This window comes from Simochromis diagramma, unplaced genomic scaffold (assembly GCF_900408965.1).
Source record: "Simochromis diagramma unplaced genomic scaffold, fSimDia1.1 OVJJ01000596.1, whole genome shotgun sequence".
NCBI classification, from domain to species: Eukaryota; Metazoa; Chordata; class Actinopteri; order Cichliformes; family Cichlidae; genus Simochromis; species Simochromis diagramma.
The window spans coordinates 15,015,732-15,032,757 of NW_024387245.1; the positions used below are offsets into that span (position 1 = coordinate 15,015,732).

Below are 17,026 nucleotides of genomic sequence, written 5' to 3' on the forward strand. Positions count from 1 at the left end.
TTGGAAGAGTGAAAATTAAAAGAGGGCAAATAGCCTAGGATTAGTTAGAATTAGAATTAGAATAGTTGAGATATTATGTGATATTTCTGCAGCAGTGAATGACTCATCATTTTCTGCGAAATGTATTCAAATCTGTGTGAATCTAATTGAGATTGTGTGTGATATATCTGTGAAACACCAACAGAGAAATATTGCCCCCTCCTGGCTTTTCTTCATGTCTTTTTTGTCTGGATTATTTAGTCCTCATCCTTTTGAATGAGAGAGCACACCAAACCTTCTCCCCTTTAACTCCACCTAGTACATTAATCAAAGCCCACTATAGGCTATCTCAAAATACAGTGTAATAACAATGAAAGCATTAGAGGTTAAATACTCTATAATACAGCTTAAGAATAAAAATAACTTTGCTGATCCCAAAGGGAAATTCATATGTTTGACATAGCTCGTCTGCTATTAACACGAGAGTTTAAAAGCCTGCTGGCTGTGGGTGCGAATGATTTCTCTGTGAGAGAGGAGTCTTCCATTACTGATGTTTTTTGTTCCATCAAGATGCTGTAAAGTGTGTTATCAGAGTTATTCAAGATGGCATACACCCTGATAATAATGCGTAATTACAATGCAAGAAGTATATTGGGATACTCTGTAATACAGTTTGCACCCCTGATAATAAAGAAGTGGAGGTTAGGATTCTCTATAACAGAGCCTGCACATGGATAATAATGTGTAATTACAATTGAATGAAAATTTTATGGTGATAAAAATTAGACTGAAACAATTACATGATAAATGCCAGGAAATAGCCACTTAGGTCTGGGACTATATCATGAAGTGCTAATACACTATTCTTATCAAGGTCTAAGAATAGATCCTTTTATTACTGTAAGTATGCAAGACATCTATGTGACATGAAAATATCACATTCATATAAACTAGCACAGCCATGGCTATAATTATTAGCACATTATGGGATTAACAATGTAGGATCATACAATATAATTTATGGCCAGGATATTCTGAGGTCCATGCAATAAATAACAGAAGAATTTATTGATGATTGTTGTATGGTGATCCTAATAGCATTTTCACCCTTACATGTCTCAAACAGTTTGTTTACTTATAATATTAGGAAACCTTTCTTATTTAGATTTGTTGATAGAGTCCCTGAGCACCGGAAAGTATACCATAAACATGCATACTGTGTCATTTTTGATACTGTCACCAAGGAGAAGTATATTCTTTCAGCTGTAATCATTAGTGTATGCAATTCACGTGTGTATGGTTGCATGTTGGTACCTTTTCTATGATGTTCACCGCAAAACACATTAAAGACTGTGCACAGTATTTGTTCTGTGAACCAGAAAGACTGCAACATCCGGAAGGAGGGAGGGGAACATGAACGTTTGGCTCTAAACCTTAAATGATGGGGACCTCTGCTGGTAACATTTCACATGATATTTTTTTGAGTAGGAAATACCACAAAGGCGTTATATTTTAGCACACAAAATTGTTTATAATGGTATTCATCTACCTGGTCTGTTCATTTTCACACATTGAGTCAGGGAAGCTGATTCAGTCTAAACTCTTAAGTGCTATAAAATTTTTGATCCAAGCAAAAATTCAAAACCACACAGAAAACACAGGTGTTGCTCATAATGTGATGTTATAATTGGTATTGCAAGAAGTAAGAGTAACAAACAAGAAGCAACTGAAAAACATAGTATTGATTTTTTTTTTTTTTATTGGTGACAACACTGCTGAGACAAAGCCATATTTTGTTACTGTGGTGGTTTGTGTCGTATCCCTTTATGTTGACTGAGCAGCAGTGGTTCCTCATCTCAGTCAGTTTGCCTTGAGGAGCCCTTCATCTGTTTAAAAAAAAGCATATACATTGTTTGGACCAGCATGTATTGGGAACTTGATGCATTTGCAGGAATTGATTCAAACTGAGCTGTAACTTTTACTTGTATTTATCATGCATCAACAGTTTTTCCAGTGAGCAGAAGTGTTTTCCTTTATAGGTTTACAAACTGGGATCGTGGCTCTGTTGCATGACCCAATTTGGGCTATTAGTTGTTGAACAAATGACATAAGAGCATATTTTTCTGGAAACCTTTGTGAAATCTCAATTTTTCTTTGGAAGCAGTAAGGGTGTAATTAGTTTTTTCACAGGTCTGCACAGAGTCCTGTGAAAAACCTTACTCACACGATTGGAATTTGTCCCTCCATAAAAATATCTTAAAAAAAAAAAAATTCAACACAACGACAACAAATTAAAACTCTTCACACTTCTTGCTAATGATGTCATGTAAGTAACATTAGTCAATCAGTCCATCGTCACAGAATGGCATTGGTTGAGTTGAAGCTCAATATCAACAAACAATCAGAGAGAGATAGAGAAGGGCTGTTTATAAGAGGAGGAGGAGGAGTAAGTTCATGCCTAACAACAGTAATTCCAAATGACATTTGAGCTGTGACAGACTGTGTTCTTGCTCATGGAATGGCAACCAGATTGAAAAATGCCCCTTTCTGCAATAAATGTTTATGTTTTCCAGCACAAACACCCATTAAAGTGGCCCCTTCCACATTTTTTCTCATACAACATAATGTTCCCATTTAATCATTATAATTACACTGCATGAGAAACATGTGAAAGAAGCCACTTCCATGAGTAAATCCTAAGATGCAAGACGACCGGAGCTACGTGTTGTTAACATTGTTGTTTTTCTTTTTCTTTTCTTTTCTTTTCTTTTCTTTTCTCTTCTTTCTTTTTTTTTTTTTTTTTTGATGTAGTAGCATAATAGCAGTAATGGTTTTGTTTCGACTGGCTGTGTGTGTGTGTACGATCACTGGTTAAAACTGTTTTGATGTGATGATGTGGTTTAGCCATAAGGGTTAGAGGGTTTTTTTTATAAAAAAATGTTGTTTGAAAATTGGGTTTTGTGTTTACATATGAAAAAAAAACAAGGCTGGGAGATTTTTTTTAAGTGCCTCAGCCATGGACTTGGAATCTGTGGGATTTCTATGAGATAAATGTGTCTTTGTGTTTATTTGCATCCTGCCACAGTTCTGCTCTGTTATACTTGTTTTATTTTCGCACCATCTTTCATCACCCCGCAGTACTCCTCACACTCTGCCTTGCTGTAGAACTTGTTGCCGTTGGCCTGGCAGAAGCCGCTTTTGTAGGCCACACACAGACCAGCGGTGGAGTCAAAAGCCCAGATGGGAGGCTTCCCTGTGCAGGGCTGAGCATCCATAGGCAGACGGCACACAGCTGAAATGACAAAAGAGATACACACCATATAATATAGGTAATATTCATTCATGGTGTGCCACAAGAGTCTCAAGTAGAACATGAATTGCACTTTGCAAAACAGTTGCAGTCCCTTTCTCTGTGGCTGTTATAAGGAGCCTCATTGAAAACAAACACAGTAGCTTCTCATAGAAAATAAGTGTTCTTCTGTTTACGTGTCATTTGGAAACCCCAGCTGAATCCATAATTAAATGTTGGACCAAACCCCCCAAAACCTGAATTTGCACGTGTGTTGCACAGACATCTATGCACATTAGCAAATGTCATGTTGTGTTTGTTTTTTCTTACCTTCGGTGCGGCAACTCTGCAAACAGTCCCTTTCACTTTCAAAGTTGTTCTGATTGCCCAAACATCCTCCATACTTGAAGAGCTCGCAGTTCATTGAAGAGGAGTTGTAGTAGTAACGCACGTGGATCCCGAAACACGGTCCTGTGTCTGGTGCTGCTTTACAGGCCTCTGTGGGAACAGCGAGGGAATATACATATGCATAAGAAAATATACAACATCAGAATCAGAACTTGATCATTAGCATAAGATGATATCCTACCAGTCCCATTGAACATAGCTGTATCGTCACCAGAGCCCTCCACATCTGGAGCCAAAGAAGGCACTGCATTTCTCCTCACACGCTGTTTAACACAGACACACAGACTCAGAGATACAAAAATGACTCAACCACAAATAATCTGCATTATACCGATAAAATGATCTCCTATAATGTAACCTCTCACATGGATTATATGATGGCCTTGTAATTCATTTATGATGAATTCTACCATAAAACTCAAACTCCTGAGTACAAAGGACAACAGCTACTCTTTCATGCATTTTAAAGGAAATACAATTAAAGCATATGCATAAAATATTCAATGTTAAATAGATTGTAATACCTGAGGCTCAGGCTGAGCTGTGGCTGTTGCCACCTCCTCTCCAGGGACACAGTCACCTGCAGATCAAGTGAAGTAGTGTCATTTGTTCATATACTTCATCTATAGCCTAAAATGTCGTGTTAAGATGTTATGAATAACAGTTCCATTCTTCAAGTTTATGTGTTTATGTTTTTTATTTTATTGTGTGTGTGTGTGTGTGTGTGTGTGTGTGTGTGTGTGTGTGTGTGTGTGTGTGTGTGTGTGTGTGTGTGTGTGTGTGTGTGTGTGTGTGTGAGCCGAGATCTGTGAGATAGAGCGTAGATCTGGGCTGATTTCTTTAAAATGTAAGAACTAGAGTACTGATCTCGGAGGAAGACTGTACACTTATCACTCCATTTTAGAAGAGTGTTAGCGTGTGAGATAATCTGTCTATGTGTGTGTCTGTATGTGTGAGCTGTACCTTTGTTCTCTTTAATGATAATATTGGCATCACTCATTCCCTGGTCTTTAACCAGTCTTTTAAAGTCATCCAGGACAGTGTTTCTCACAGTCATAGTTCGACCTGAAGAACACAATCATTTGGAAAATAAAAACCTTAAAATGGCATTAAGACTTCAGGACTTCACCTGATAATCACTATAACAACAATCAAGTGTATACTTAAGGACTGTCAAATGAATCCATTTTGGTTTACATTTTTAGGAAGCGTTTACTCACTGTAAAGCTTAACTGAGGTGGTCTTATTGCCTGATAACTTCTGCTTGCTCATTATTACTATGGCGTACTCATTGTAGTTTGTGTGAACCACGTATGCATCCACGTCTGCCCCCCACTCTGTGAGAGGGAGAGTACAGGGAGAGTCATAATATCGAAAAATCCGCTGTACAAAAGCTCACGTACAGCATTATTTAAACAGATTAAAGACATACTTGCAACATGATAGAAGAATCGTCCTGGTGTGGTGGTCAGCTCATAATCCTCGATCCTCTCCATACATGTTCCTCGTCTTAACACACACACACACACACACACACACACACACACACACACACACACACACACACACAAAGAGGGGGGTATAGAATATACTGGAGTTAAAAGCAGTTAATGTGTAGAGAGACTCATTTGAGGAAACATGTTTAATACATCAGTGAGCAGATCGCATTAATGTTACAGCTGCTACTGGTATTTTACAGCTTGATAGCTTCTTTTACAGCAGATTCTCAGAATTTGGTAGCTTTCACAAATAAAATTCATCCAGCAAAATTAAATATTATGTTTGTTTTTTTGCCAGATTTCTCTTAAATTTTGGTTAATCCAGTTTCCCTCAATATGTCTGCTAGAATGTTTAGAATGAGTACATTAGCAAAAACAAACAACAAAAAACATTTTTTTGTAAAAACCCACCCAGCTTGAAGGGAACACAATAGTGGACTGTGTGTTTTGCTGTCAGAAATACATGCTTGCTGTACATTACTGTTTGTGTCCGCACACCCATGCGTTTTCTACTAACCTCAGTGAAGTTCGAGTCACCTTGAGTTTGCCTTCATTATCACCTCTCTGAAGTACCAGTTTTCCGATGGCTGCACCTGACTTATAACGTTGCATATAGGGACATGTGGATGCAATGGCAATATCATGCCATGTTCCCAAATACTGTCAGGAGAGGTAAACAAAAGGAAGATTTTCACAAATTGATATAAAACTCACAGACTGCTTAACCAAACATCTGGTATAAAAATAAAGATGTTACAAATATAGATTATTAAAAAAAATATATAGTTAAATGTTGTTTTAATGCTGGGTTTAAAGCAAAAAGTCAACTTTAATTAAACTATTTTACATTTGTTTTAAAAATACAAGTTTGGAGAGGTCCTTGTGTTCTACATCTAAAGGAAACGTTTACTTTGGACCTTCTTAGTCCTGAGAATACAAGTGATTTGAAGCAGTCATTTGACTGGATCATAAAGGATGTTTTGCAATGAGAAATAGATAAATATTACCTTAGGCTTGCTCTGTCATAGTTATCTATGTGCACTCAATGGATTCATACCCGACCTTTGCACTGTGCAACTAACAGCTCTAGTTTCCATTATAAAAGCCCTCAGCATATAATCCTCATATTTTTTAGGTTTCCTCTGCTTGAGATTAAGGCTTAAAGAAATTTTCAGTAAACACTAAAAGAAATAAAATGTTAGAATTTAAATACACAGGAAAAGGGCATACCAGCATCTCCTGCTTTTAACTTTTTGCATTTAACACTTCTCAGAATTATGCAATATGCACAATGTTAAAGAATATTAACAGGAGCGCAGAACTCGAGCACTTACCTGGGTTAAATCAAAGTTTTCCTGTGTGGGGTAAAGCGGGTCTGTGAGTACAGGGAGCCCCTCGAGGCTCCAGGTCCATCCCAGGACCAGCAGAGTAATCACAGTCGCTGCTTTCTGCATCTCACCAGCTTGTCTGTCCACGCGTTGGTAACAATGTCCCCTAAGTATGAAACATCAAAACAGCCCCCTCTCACCTCTTGATTAGGAGAAAGTGCATTGAACTGCTATGGGCTATGTTTGCCGGGACCCCTCATGTACCCAGCCCCCCCACAGCTGAGTAAAAAACAAACAAGTAAAAGAGCAAAGTTCAGATTTTGTGTATCTCACCTGACCACTGCAATGCAAACAAATCAATACTTGTCATGATTGGAGGGACTAATGAGTAACAATAGCATACTAGTTCATCCTAATGTGTATAAGTTATAGAAGTTATCTTTTCTGAACTACAGAGCCCACAATGCTTTGGGCGCATATACAAAAAGTTACGTATCTTGGCGAGTGAGCTGCCGTCTACAGCTCCACCCTTGTAATACCTAAATAACTATTGGTAGCTCAAGCTTGCACTTTGTACCAGTGGATGTACAGACCAGGACCCCAGCTCACGATCACACTGGAACCTGAAAAATGTTATAATATTATTCACAGACAGGTTAGAGAGCAAAGAGGACCAGATATGACTGGATAGTAGGTTAGCCAGAATCACATTTCTGAGTGCTTGGATTGGACTGATGTATGATTCCAGACATGTGTAAATTGTAACATTATAAAGTTACAATTTAGTAACTTTATAATGTGAAACCATGATGTTGGAGTAAATTTACAAGGTATCCACATGCATGCACGATTCTGTTTCAGCTCTCTCCCTCCATGTCCCGTTGGGGAGCGGTGCAGCCCATTTTGAAAATGATTCCTTGGGGCAGTGAAACATACAGGAAACATTTGTACATGAGATATTTTATTACACTTGCCATATGTTTGGTGCTTTTTTTTTTCTCAAATAGCATGGTCGCTTTATTTGAAATAATATTGGCAATAAAATATTATCTTTAAATAAATATTTGTCACATCTCTTAAACTTGCACATCCAAATGCATATGATAAATAATTGTAGAAAGTATTAGCACACCATGCCATATATAGCAGGTGGTGAAGCTTTCAAAGGGCCTTAAAAGTTAAAGTCCTTTTTTTGTATTTAAACTTGTTTCACACATTAAAAAACAATTTGCATTTTGGACTATGTACCAGCTGTATATTAAATCTTTGCAGTATGATATAAGAACTTGAAATTCCTTTATGTAGTCTGAAAATCCAAATTAATTTAGATAAACTTTAGATTTGCAAAGTGCTTATACACATCAAAATGAAATTTTGACACAGAAAGTATTTCATGTATAAAAGTAGACCATTGTGGTGTAGTATTCACTGTGGGAGCCTGGCACTATCAAAACAGTCTAAATAAATATACTTAGTGAATCTGGTTTTCTTGTGATGATCGTATCCTTCAGGTTTTACACTTGATCCTGTAGCAAATATATATTTATTAAAATGCTCAAATTTGACAGAAACACAACATCCTTATTGCATTTTTTTTACATTTACATATTTTTATTTATATCAACAGTTAACAAGAGAGTGGAGGCAAAGTCGAGTGGGTGATTTGTGACAGATGGACAGCAGCAAGAGTAAAAGGAAGGTTTAAACGCTGGTAGTCATACCCGGTATGATGTTTGGTTTGGAGACAGTGGCGCTGACAAAAAGACCTCGAGGTCTGCCACCTCGAGGTTGAGCTCAAGGTGGTAGAGCTGAAGATGCTCAGGTTTTTGTTGGGATTGACCAGAACAAAAAGGATTAGAAACGTGTACCACAGAGGGACAGCTCAGGTAGAGCAGTTCAGAAATATAGTTAGAGTGGTAAGGCTGAGACGGTTTAGATATAAGCAAAGGAAGTATAGTGGATATACTTGGCAAAGGATGTTGAACGTGTAGCTGCCAGGCAGGAGTGAAAGAGGAGATCCATGGATATAGTGAAGGAGGACATGCAGAGGATTTATCTGACAGAGGAGGATGGTAAGGATAGGGTCAGATGGTAACAGTGAACTCTTCTTGGGGATGTGTCGTACGTGGAACTGCGTTTCTATTTAACCCTTTGGGAACAATAACCTGAAATAATGACATACAAGGTATTAAAATGCATTAAAGACTCATCACTTTAACATAGTTATAAATCTTGGGTTTTACAGTGTTATATGTTATATGTTAGTGTGAAGCATGCACCTGAGTAGGTGTCTCTGTCATCTTTTCACCTGGAACACACTCACCTGTAAAGGCAGAAGGATTAGAGTTGATGACTTTCTAAAACGCAGTTAGTAATAGAAAACACTAAACATGCAAAACACAACCATGAAGATAATATTCAATAACAGCGGGAAAAATAACAGTAAGGGTGTCAAACATGGAACATGGCTATCCCAGCAGGCAAATCTGTTCTGCTTGGGGGGGGGGGGGGGGGGGGGGGTGAGCTCAGGTTGAACAGCATGTAAAGATGATTTGGACATGTGCAGAGGATAGTGAATATACTGGGCAAAAAATGTTAAAGATGGAGATGACGAGTGTAAGACATATCATCAATAGTTCTCAGGGAATGTGTGCACCTTTGTCCTGATTCATGATGACAGCATCGTCTCTCATTCCATGCTCTCTGACCAGTGTTTTAAAGTGATCCAGCACAGCGGGGCCTGCTTCCACAGTCCGACCTGAAGAGGACAGATTTTCTTTAGTGTTTTATAACACTGACTGTTCATACTCTGTTAAATACTGGAAGGAAACAGAAAGGAAGTGTTAGAATCAGCACATTTAAAGTTCCTAAAATCTCTGTGAGAACAACAAATTTCTATGTTTTTATAATTTTATATTGAAAAACATTAAATAGTTCCAAATTAAAAGGCTAAATGTGAGATCTCATGATTTGAACAAGATTACAGTCAGATATAGAGACAATTAGATTTTATACAATAGCCTCAGAAGCTTTGCAAGTTTTACCTGCTTTAAGTACACTAGATTAGGTGTTGGGAATGTGAAGTCTATTATTAGCTTACTCATAATTAATATTGATTGATAAATTAAAGTACCTGACCCTTGTTTTAATTTGGACACAAAGAAATGCACTGCTAAAAAAAAATCAACACAGATATCTTGATAAATCAAAGGTAAAATGGCTGATGATCCAACAGTGGTCACTCACTGTAAAGTTTGGCTATGGTGGTTTTATTTCCTGATGGTTTCTCTGTGCTCAGCAGAAGCATCACAGCATACTCATCATAGGTGGTATGAACCACAAAGGCATCAACATCGGCCCCGAGCCCTGTAGAAAATAAAGTGTTAACGCATCAGGTTTTCTGAGTATTATTTTAGCATCATGAGAATGTTTTTATTGTACACATGTCACAGGAAGGATGTACTATATATGCAGGAAAGCAGAAAACATACTTGCAGTGTGGTAGAAGAATCGCCCTGGAGTGTCCGTCAAACTGTAATCTGTTGAAGTCTCCGTACACAAGCTGTTCCTATATGCAGACACAAACACATGAAAGGTTATATTGAGTGTAGCATACTCATCCACTGCATGAGAAACAGCATGTGGGTGAATCTGACCTGAAAGCAGTGGCTGTCATGGTGAAGTTCTCCTCAGATGCAACATGTTTCAGCTCAAGTGCAACAATGACAGGGTTTCCCCTCTTACGCTGCATATAATGAGGGCAGGTAGACACCACTGCCACCTCATACCACTTTCCCATAAACTGCGAGGAACACGCCATAACATAAAACAGAACAGATACTAATATTATAAAATGGACCAGTCAAAACAAAACAGAACAGCTTAAAAATGTCATGAGCGCAGTTTTGAATTCTGTCAAGGAGTGTGCAGATGTGAGGGAGTAAAGTTTAGGTATTGCATAAGAGAAGGACCTGGCACCCAGATGAAGACTGCAGGAAGTTTAAGTTTGGAGGAGATCAGTGAAATATGCAGGGCAGAGCCTGTGAAGAACTTCAAATGTTAATAGTCATGTTTTTAGGGTGAATTCATGGCAGTACAGGGAGCCAGTGTACTGTGGATGAATCAGCAGGGGTGTGACATGTTTAGCTGACTTCTGGATAAGCTGATGTTTCTCAGGAATTTGTGCCAAGATTGCTGAAGTCAAGGCGTGGTGTGACAAGACTCATAATTACTGTACATTAAAACATGTGGATTGACGTGCAGCAATAAAAACAACCTCAGATATTATTGAATGAAAAGAAGTGATAAACTTTGTTGTTGGGTGGGGTGGGAAATAACTCAAGAATTTTCATTTTTTAGTATTTTATCCACTCACCTGCTCCAGATCAAAGTTCTCCTGGGTCAGGGTAAGATTTTTTGGCTCCACAGGAGATACCTGGAAGGTCACGAGGGCCCACCCCATTACCAGCACAGACACAGGCCTGACCGCTCCCTGCATTTTGTTAGCCTGCCTGTCCAACCTGTCTCTTTCTGTCACCTCCCAGAAACTTTTGTCTGCTGCCTTTCTGGGTCAAACAGACACCCTGCGTATGTGGCTTTTGTGAATCCCCTCTCAAAACACGACCAAAAGAAGCAAGAAAAGACACAACTTAACGCGCAAAGTTCTGACGATCAGTGTGTCTGTGCACAGAGGTGTGTGCATGTCACTGTGTGTCCTTTGGTCCAAATAATCAGAAATGAATTGCTGGACTTCAGAGTTTGAAGCTAAAACAAACAACTGATCAATATACGTTAGTAATTAACAGATTGTGGGGAAATGTAGCATTAGTATCAGCTACAGAGACTTTTTGATGTTACCACAGACAGAAGTGTCCCTTCAACATACAGCTCATTTAATCTCATTTCTCATGGTATCATGATATCTGCATCATAAACTGTATGTCACATACTGGTGTGTATGTGCCACCTGGTGTTCACTGAGGGAAAAAACTTCCTTTCAGTGACCTTTAGACCACTTGTTTTGTGCCACAAATGCAGTAGAAACTGTAGATAATCTACTCAGAGATTTATTTATTATGTCCAGGCTGAATATTTATTTAATTATGTCAACAGTGTGAAAGAGCACAGCTGATATGGCTCAGGGCAGTCGATGAAGCAGCCAACTTTTATTTACATTTGTCTTTTCAGTGTGAACCTCTGCAGCAACACTTTATGCAAGAGAAAGTGTTTGTGCATATGCAGGTAAAATTTCTTATTTCAAGGAAAATGCAGCTGATCAGAAATATATTTATTGATATATGATGACTGTATCGCCAATATTATAGCTGGTAGAGGTAACTGTCAGGCGATGAACATATAGATCACAGTAAAACACAGAATTACATACTAACATATTTTACATGTAACCATAATAAGACAAAAAACCCACCCTCAAATTAGATTAATAAAAGTCTGGAGGTCAATGTTTATTTAACTATGTGAACTGTGAAAATAATGGAAAACACTACACAATCAAGGTTGATCTATAGGATAAATGTAATCAGCAATATCTGCTTCTTGTGCCATTTGCAGTCAGCATCATGTTTGCTGAAGTTTTTTTTAATAATAGTTTATAATACACAAATGCTGTCAGAAACTGGACACAGACACAGAGCTGGAACAGCACGAAGAACACATGATGCCACCCTCATCTCAGGCACAGCAGGGAACCTAGAAGGGGGAACAGAAATGATTTTATACTAGCTGGACAGAAATCATTCGCACACGCAGATTTAAAATAACCGCCTGTGTTTTTTATATATATTTTTCTTTAAAAAAAGAAAAAGAAAAAAAAAGAAATTGCCTTACCTAACGCCCAGACCCTGATGGCGGGCAATTTTCTGTTCACCAGAAAACATACAGACCAAAATTATGACAATTTTTCTTCAACATGCGCGCAGATGTGTATATACTATGTGTATATATGGAGGCGTGTTCCCCCTTGCTTCACCTGCTGGAGGTGGAATCACAATAGACTCTCTTGGTAAACCGCGAGACAAGGCAAAGGTTTTAAACTTCTGCACGACCTCAGGCCTGACGCTCAGAGTGCGAGCTGCAGACAAGTACAGAAACACACATGTGGTGTATAGAAGACAGAATTGCAGTGGCCTGCATGTTCAGACACATCTGTGAGCGTGTCTCACCATAAAGTGCCACCTGTGTGTACTCTCTGTTGAAAACCTTGTGCTTAAGGACCATGGCGTAGTCAGTGTAGTTTGTTTCCACCACAGTGATGTCCTTCACCATGTTATGGCCTGAGAGAAATCGTGACACAGAAACGAGATTTTAGCACCCCTGCTAGTTGAACATTTAAAAGCAAATTGATAGGCAGATTAAATAAATGAATAAATGGACCAATACATTAAATCTGGATGAAACAGAATTGCCTGAACTAAACCAAAATGGGATGTATATGATTTTTCTATTAGGCCTGTATAGGTTACTTAAAATGCAAAAAGCTAAAAACAAAAAACAAAAACAAAAAGACAAAAACATGAACGTAAAAACCCCCCAATTGCATTTGGTAGAAGATAAAATTAATTTACAAGATATGTAATTTTTGTATTGACTTACTGGATGTTAATGAATCTTAATTCGATTAAGATTTAATTCTAAATTATTAAATTTAATAATATACATTTTGTTATTTAGACAGCAGACCTATATAAATAATAAAAAATACTTAAGTGTCGCATGAAAACTTAAACCTACTTAAAATATTCTCAAAATTGTAATGAAAATTTTATACATTATTGAACAATTTACATTCAATTACATTAAATGTTCATTACAATACAATTCTAACATAATCATAATTATACCACTGTAAAAATTATGCATTTTAAATTACTACATTTAATAATATACATTTTGTTATTTAGACAGCAGACCTATATAAATAATAAAAAATACTTAAGTGTCGCATGAAAACTTAAACCTACTTAAAATATTCTCAAAATTGTAATGAAAATTTTATACATTATTGAACAATTTACATTCAATTACATTAAATGTTCATTACAATACAATTCTAACATAATCATAATTATACCACTGTAAAAATTATGCATTTTAAATTACTACATTTAATAATATACATTTTGTTATTTAGACAGCATGCTATATAAACAATAAAAAATACTTACATGTCACATGAAAACCGTAACTGTAAAAAATAATAAAAGTAAAAAAGAAAAATCCCCCAAATATATTTGGGTGTGTATTCTGCTCTTATTTCCTGTTCTCAGTCCTATGTCATTACTTTGTCACACGTGCCTGGACTGCACAGCTTCATCCTTGTGATCACTGTGGTTTTTTTGCTCATGACATGTTGCTGATCCTGAATGTCAACCCATGCTGTGAGCACCAGTCAAGTTTTTATTCTATGATAGAAAAAGTCAGTTCTCTTTAGAAAAAGACTCACGTGCACTGAAGTAGGTGAACTGTCCAGGTACACTCGCCCTCTCATACTGGTACTTTTTGATTACACAACCAAAGGATCTGAAAAAAGCAAAGACAAATGAGTGTTTATCCACAAGTGTCACTTTCTTACTCCTCTCTGTTTAACTCTTTTCCTTGACTAGCACACATATGATAGCTTTGATGTTATTAATTCAATAAAGCCCAATATGTATTATTGTTGTATGCAAGTTTGCCACTCAACAGCCATCTTAAATAACTGTGAGAGCATATTGTGTAAATTACAAAGGTTACTGGAGCACATAAAGGGCATGGACACAATAACAAGTCAAATTTAATTAAAAGATCTTAAAAAGCGTTCTGACTTTGCCCCATAATAGAGTTTAAAAAAGCTCTGCCACCGTCTTTTCTCACACAGACTGAGCGGCATGTCCCTGCGTGTCCACATATGTCAACAGTGATCAAATGTGTCACCCCTGCAAAAACAGACTCACGTTGCCTCCCACATTGTGAGATTAGCATTGCCGTTTGGCAGCGGCGTGATGGTGCCCATGGAGGCCTTAATTATTCTTCGGAATGGGACGAAACGCGGAGAGTCATAGGCGACCCCCACGCGATACCATTTTCCTGCAAACTAAACACACACAAAACAAACAAAAACAGGACACAGTTTATTGGAACTTCTGAGCAGTCATGCACAGGCTACATGTGACCTGTCTGTCACAGTCCCAGACGCACTGGGTGACATAAACCAAAATGCAGGGCTCTTTATTTAAATAAAGAGGAAGAAGTATTTCCCTGAAACAATGAGGTTCTGTATTTTAAGGCACAAATAATGTGTTGGGAGTATTTTTAGTCGGGTAATTGGTGCACTAAGTATTTAAGGAAGCAAGGTGGGGTATGTGGGATTGACTCAAAATAAACTACAGTGCTTGTGTTGATCGGAATGAAAGAGCACATCTTGAAGTGAAATGGTGTGGCTCACATATTTATTTTATCATAGGCTGTAATGTGTACCCTGTTGCAAGCACTTGTGTAAAGCAGGGCATCCTTACCTATCTCAAATGTTCGATGTACATCAAAACCGATGAGCCACTTTCATTTTTCCTCATGTAAAACGGTGTTTACTTGACTTAATGTTAATGATTATAATTATATTGGGAAAGTGTTAACTTTTACTCTTATATAACAGACAATAGCCTACATTTAAAAAAAAAATCCTGGCGGGGAAAATAAAATCAGCACTACTTTGTGTCAAATAAACATTTTACTTTTAAAATAAAGAATAAAACGTTAAAAGGCTTTCTTCATAACGGACAGACATAATATGGCTAAGAAGAAGTAAGTGCGGGATAATCCCACTTCATAGCCAGTCAAACACATTTCTTGTGGCACATATGCCAAAGAAAGTTAACCTCACACAGTCCATCAAACCAGCAAACGATTTACTTGTGCATTAATCTTGTTTATTGTAAGGTAGCAACTCATCGCAAACTGTGCGCACACATAAAACCATCAGCAGACAGTAGGTGGCGTCATGTAACAAACAAAGAACAGCTGTTCTCCTTTTAAAGAAACCCCGTTCTTAACAAAACGAATAAACGTGGTTTGGAACATAAAAAAATATATAAAAAGAAAAAAGCTTAAAAACCAAACACCCTCCATCCTACCTTCTGCAGGCTAAAATCTTTCTGCGGCTTCACATTTGCATGTACCATCATCATGCACAGCATCACCATGGCAACAGTCATCGTCATGGCTGAGGAAGAGAAGCGGCGAGGTGAGCGGGTGTCTGACCTGAGCCAAAAGTGAACTGTGCAGCCAAAGAGAGGTACAGAGTGGCAAAGCCTGGGGTGATGTTTACTTTTTTCCCCTGCTGATCCACCCACCTGGTTGTCAGCCAATCATCGCCAAGGTTCAAGGAACAGTAGCCAAGTGTTGGAAATGTGCAAGTCTGAAAACAGCCACGGACTTAAACGCTTTATAGGTTCAGCTTGTGGTTTACCAGAATCAGCTGCGATTCATGAGCTGTCCTCAAAAGCAAAGACTCACATGATTTCACAACTCCCTGTCCCGCACTGAAAGACACATGAGGAAAAACAAGTCGAGAGACCAGTAACCTGTTTCTCAGCTCTGATGGTTCATTTTTCCATGGAGTACCGCTGTGTTGGCTGCTGCCTCCAGCTTAACTTATATTCGCATTTAAAAGGACAAGTTTGCGCAACAGCAGGGTCAGTCATAAGTATCACGCATGTCCCTACAAGAAAGTTGTTCATACCTTTCTGTTAGAGGGGTTTCTCAGATTTTGAAACACCTTTACCAGCCGGCTTGTACAATTTGGGTCTTAAGATGTCCTTAGGAAATAGGAACAGAAAGCAGTTTCTCCCAAAGAGCCTCCGCATTATGAGATTTACTGGTGTCACCTTGTTTTTCCATAAATCTTTGAAAAACAGAGGTTACCAAAAACAAACAAATTTCAACAGCTAAAATAACATGGAAAATGGACAGTATGAGCTGTGGATTTAAATGTTAAATGTAGGACACAATTACACCAGGTGTGTTTGTGGTGCACGCTCAACAGGTGACAGGTCACATCTAAAAAGATTTGTCCTGGGTCTAAATTAGTGCACGTTTCCTGTACAAATCTGAGGCAGAGTCATAAACTATCTTAAAAACAAACAAACAAAACAAAACAAAATTCAGCAAAATCTGCAGGGACCAAGACATTCATTTGAATCAGCATTGTGAAGTTTTAGTAAACAAGGCGCACCTCTCTAGAAAATATCAACATGTACAAGTTTTTGCAGTGCTTTGATGAATACATGCATGTGAAAATTAAATAATATTTTGCTTAAAATCTCTCTTTGAAATCAGTTTAATAGTTTATTACATTAAAGTTACCTTCACGTTCCTTTTTAAGGACACACCTTGATCTAAAATGACCCTCTTAGCCCGATATTTGGTACAGCCATTAAGAGGAGCCTGTCTCACTATCAGAATTCAAACTCGACAGTCTGCATCATCAGAAGAAAAAAAAAAGTGTCATTGCAATCAGAGTCCAAGTG

General features: G+C 37.8%; 3 protein-coding genes and 1 long non-coding RNA gene across 5 annotated transcripts in view; 1 reads left to right on the forward strand and 3 right to left on the reverse strand.

Annotated features, from left to right (window-relative positions):
* The window catches only part of LOC120714343, an 873,031-nt gene that overhangs the window by 208,898 nt on the left and 647,107 nt on the right, over nt 1–17,026 (forward strand). The gene's annotated exons all lie outside the window — the stretch shown is intronic.
* Nucleotides 1,736–6,697, reverse strand: LOC120714327 (alpha-1-microglobulin/bikunin precursor). Its single transcript, XM_040000487.1, has 10 exons — nt 6,510–6,697; nt 5,693–5,835; nt 5,109–5,185; nt 4,897–5,013; nt 4,640–4,741; nt 4,201–4,256; nt 3,858–3,939; nt 3,599–3,766; nt 3,098–3,271; nt 1,736–1,865 (listed from the first exon to the last, which is right to left on the reverse strand). The coding sequence occupies exons 1-10, from the start codon at nt 6,627–6,629 to the stop codon at nt 1,840–1,842; spliced, it is 1,065 nt and encodes a 354-aa protein (XP_039856421.1). The 5' UTR covers nt 6,630–6,697; the 3' UTR covers nt 1,736–1,839.
* LOC120714334 (protein AMBP-like) lies at nt 8,107–11,213 on the reverse strand. 2 transcript variants are annotated; one of them, XM_040000496.1, is made up of 7 exons: nt 10,879–11,213; nt 10,160–10,305; nt 9,995–10,071; nt 9,750–9,869; nt 9,160–9,261; nt 8,783–8,826; nt 8,109–8,668 (listed from the first exon to the last, which is right to left on the reverse strand). In XM_040000496.1, the coding sequence occupies exons 1-7, from the start codon at nt 10,999–11,001 to the stop codon at nt 8,588–8,590; spliced, it is 693 nt and encodes a 230-aa protein (XP_039856430.1). In that variant the 5' UTR covers nt 11,002–11,213; the 3' UTR covers nt 8,109–8,587. The 2 variants fall into 2 exon arrangements, with proteins under 2 accessions (XP_039856431.1, XP_039856430.1); XM_040000497.1 differs by lacking the exon at nt 8,783–8,826 and having other exon boundaries at nt 8,107–8,668; nt 10,879–11,212.
* On the reverse strand, nt 12,105–15,808 carry ptgdsa (prostaglandin D2 synthase a). Its single transcript, XM_040000501.1, has 7 exons — nt 15,632–15,808; nt 14,456–14,595; nt 13,966–14,042; nt 12,686–12,796; nt 12,493–12,594; nt 12,351–12,382; nt 12,105–12,212 (listed from the first exon to the last, which is right to left on the reverse strand). The coding sequence occupies exons 1-6, from the start codon at nt 15,716–15,718 to the stop codon at nt 12,351–12,353; spliced, it is 549 nt and encodes a 182-aa protein (XP_039856435.1). The 5' UTR covers nt 15,719–15,808; the 3' UTR covers nt 12,105–12,212.

Coding starts and splice junctions, on each gene's coding strand:
- LOC120714327 (XM_040000487.1), bottom strand. CDS start 6,629: ATGCAGAAAGCAGCGACTGTGATTACTCTGCTGGTCCTGGGATGGACC. Junction 5,836..6,509: donor AAAACTTTGATTTAACCCAG/GTAAGTGCTCGA, acceptor CTCTCCTGACAG/TATTTGGGAACATGGCATGA. Junction 3,940..4,200: donor CAGCTCAGCCTGAGCCTCAG/GTATTACAATCT, acceptor TGTGTTAAACAG/CGTGTGAGGAGAAATGCAGT.
- LOC120714334 (XM_040000496.1), bottom strand. CDS start 11,001: ATGCAGGGAGCGGTCAGGCCTGTGTCTGTGCTGGTAATGGGGTGGGCC. Junction 10,072..10,159: donor ATGACAGCCACTGCTTTCAG/GTCAGATTCACC, acceptor GTCTGCATATAG/GAACAGCTTGTGTACGGAGA. Junction 8,669..8,782: donor TGACAGAGACACCTACTCAG/GTGCATGCTTCA, acceptor TCATTATTTCAG/GTTATTGTTCCCAAAGGGTT.
- ptgdsa (XM_040000501.1), bottom strand. CDS start 15,718: ATGACGATGACTGTTGCCATGGTGATGCTGTGCATGATGATGGTACAT. Junction 12,797..13,965: donor GTTCACCTACTTCAGTGCAC/GTGAGTCTTTTT, acceptor GATTTCTCTCAG/GCCATAACATGGTGAAGGAC. Junction 12,595..12,685: donor CACACAGGTGGCACTTTATG/GTGAGACACGCT, acceptor ACTTGTCTGCAG/CTCGCACTCTGAGCGTCAGG.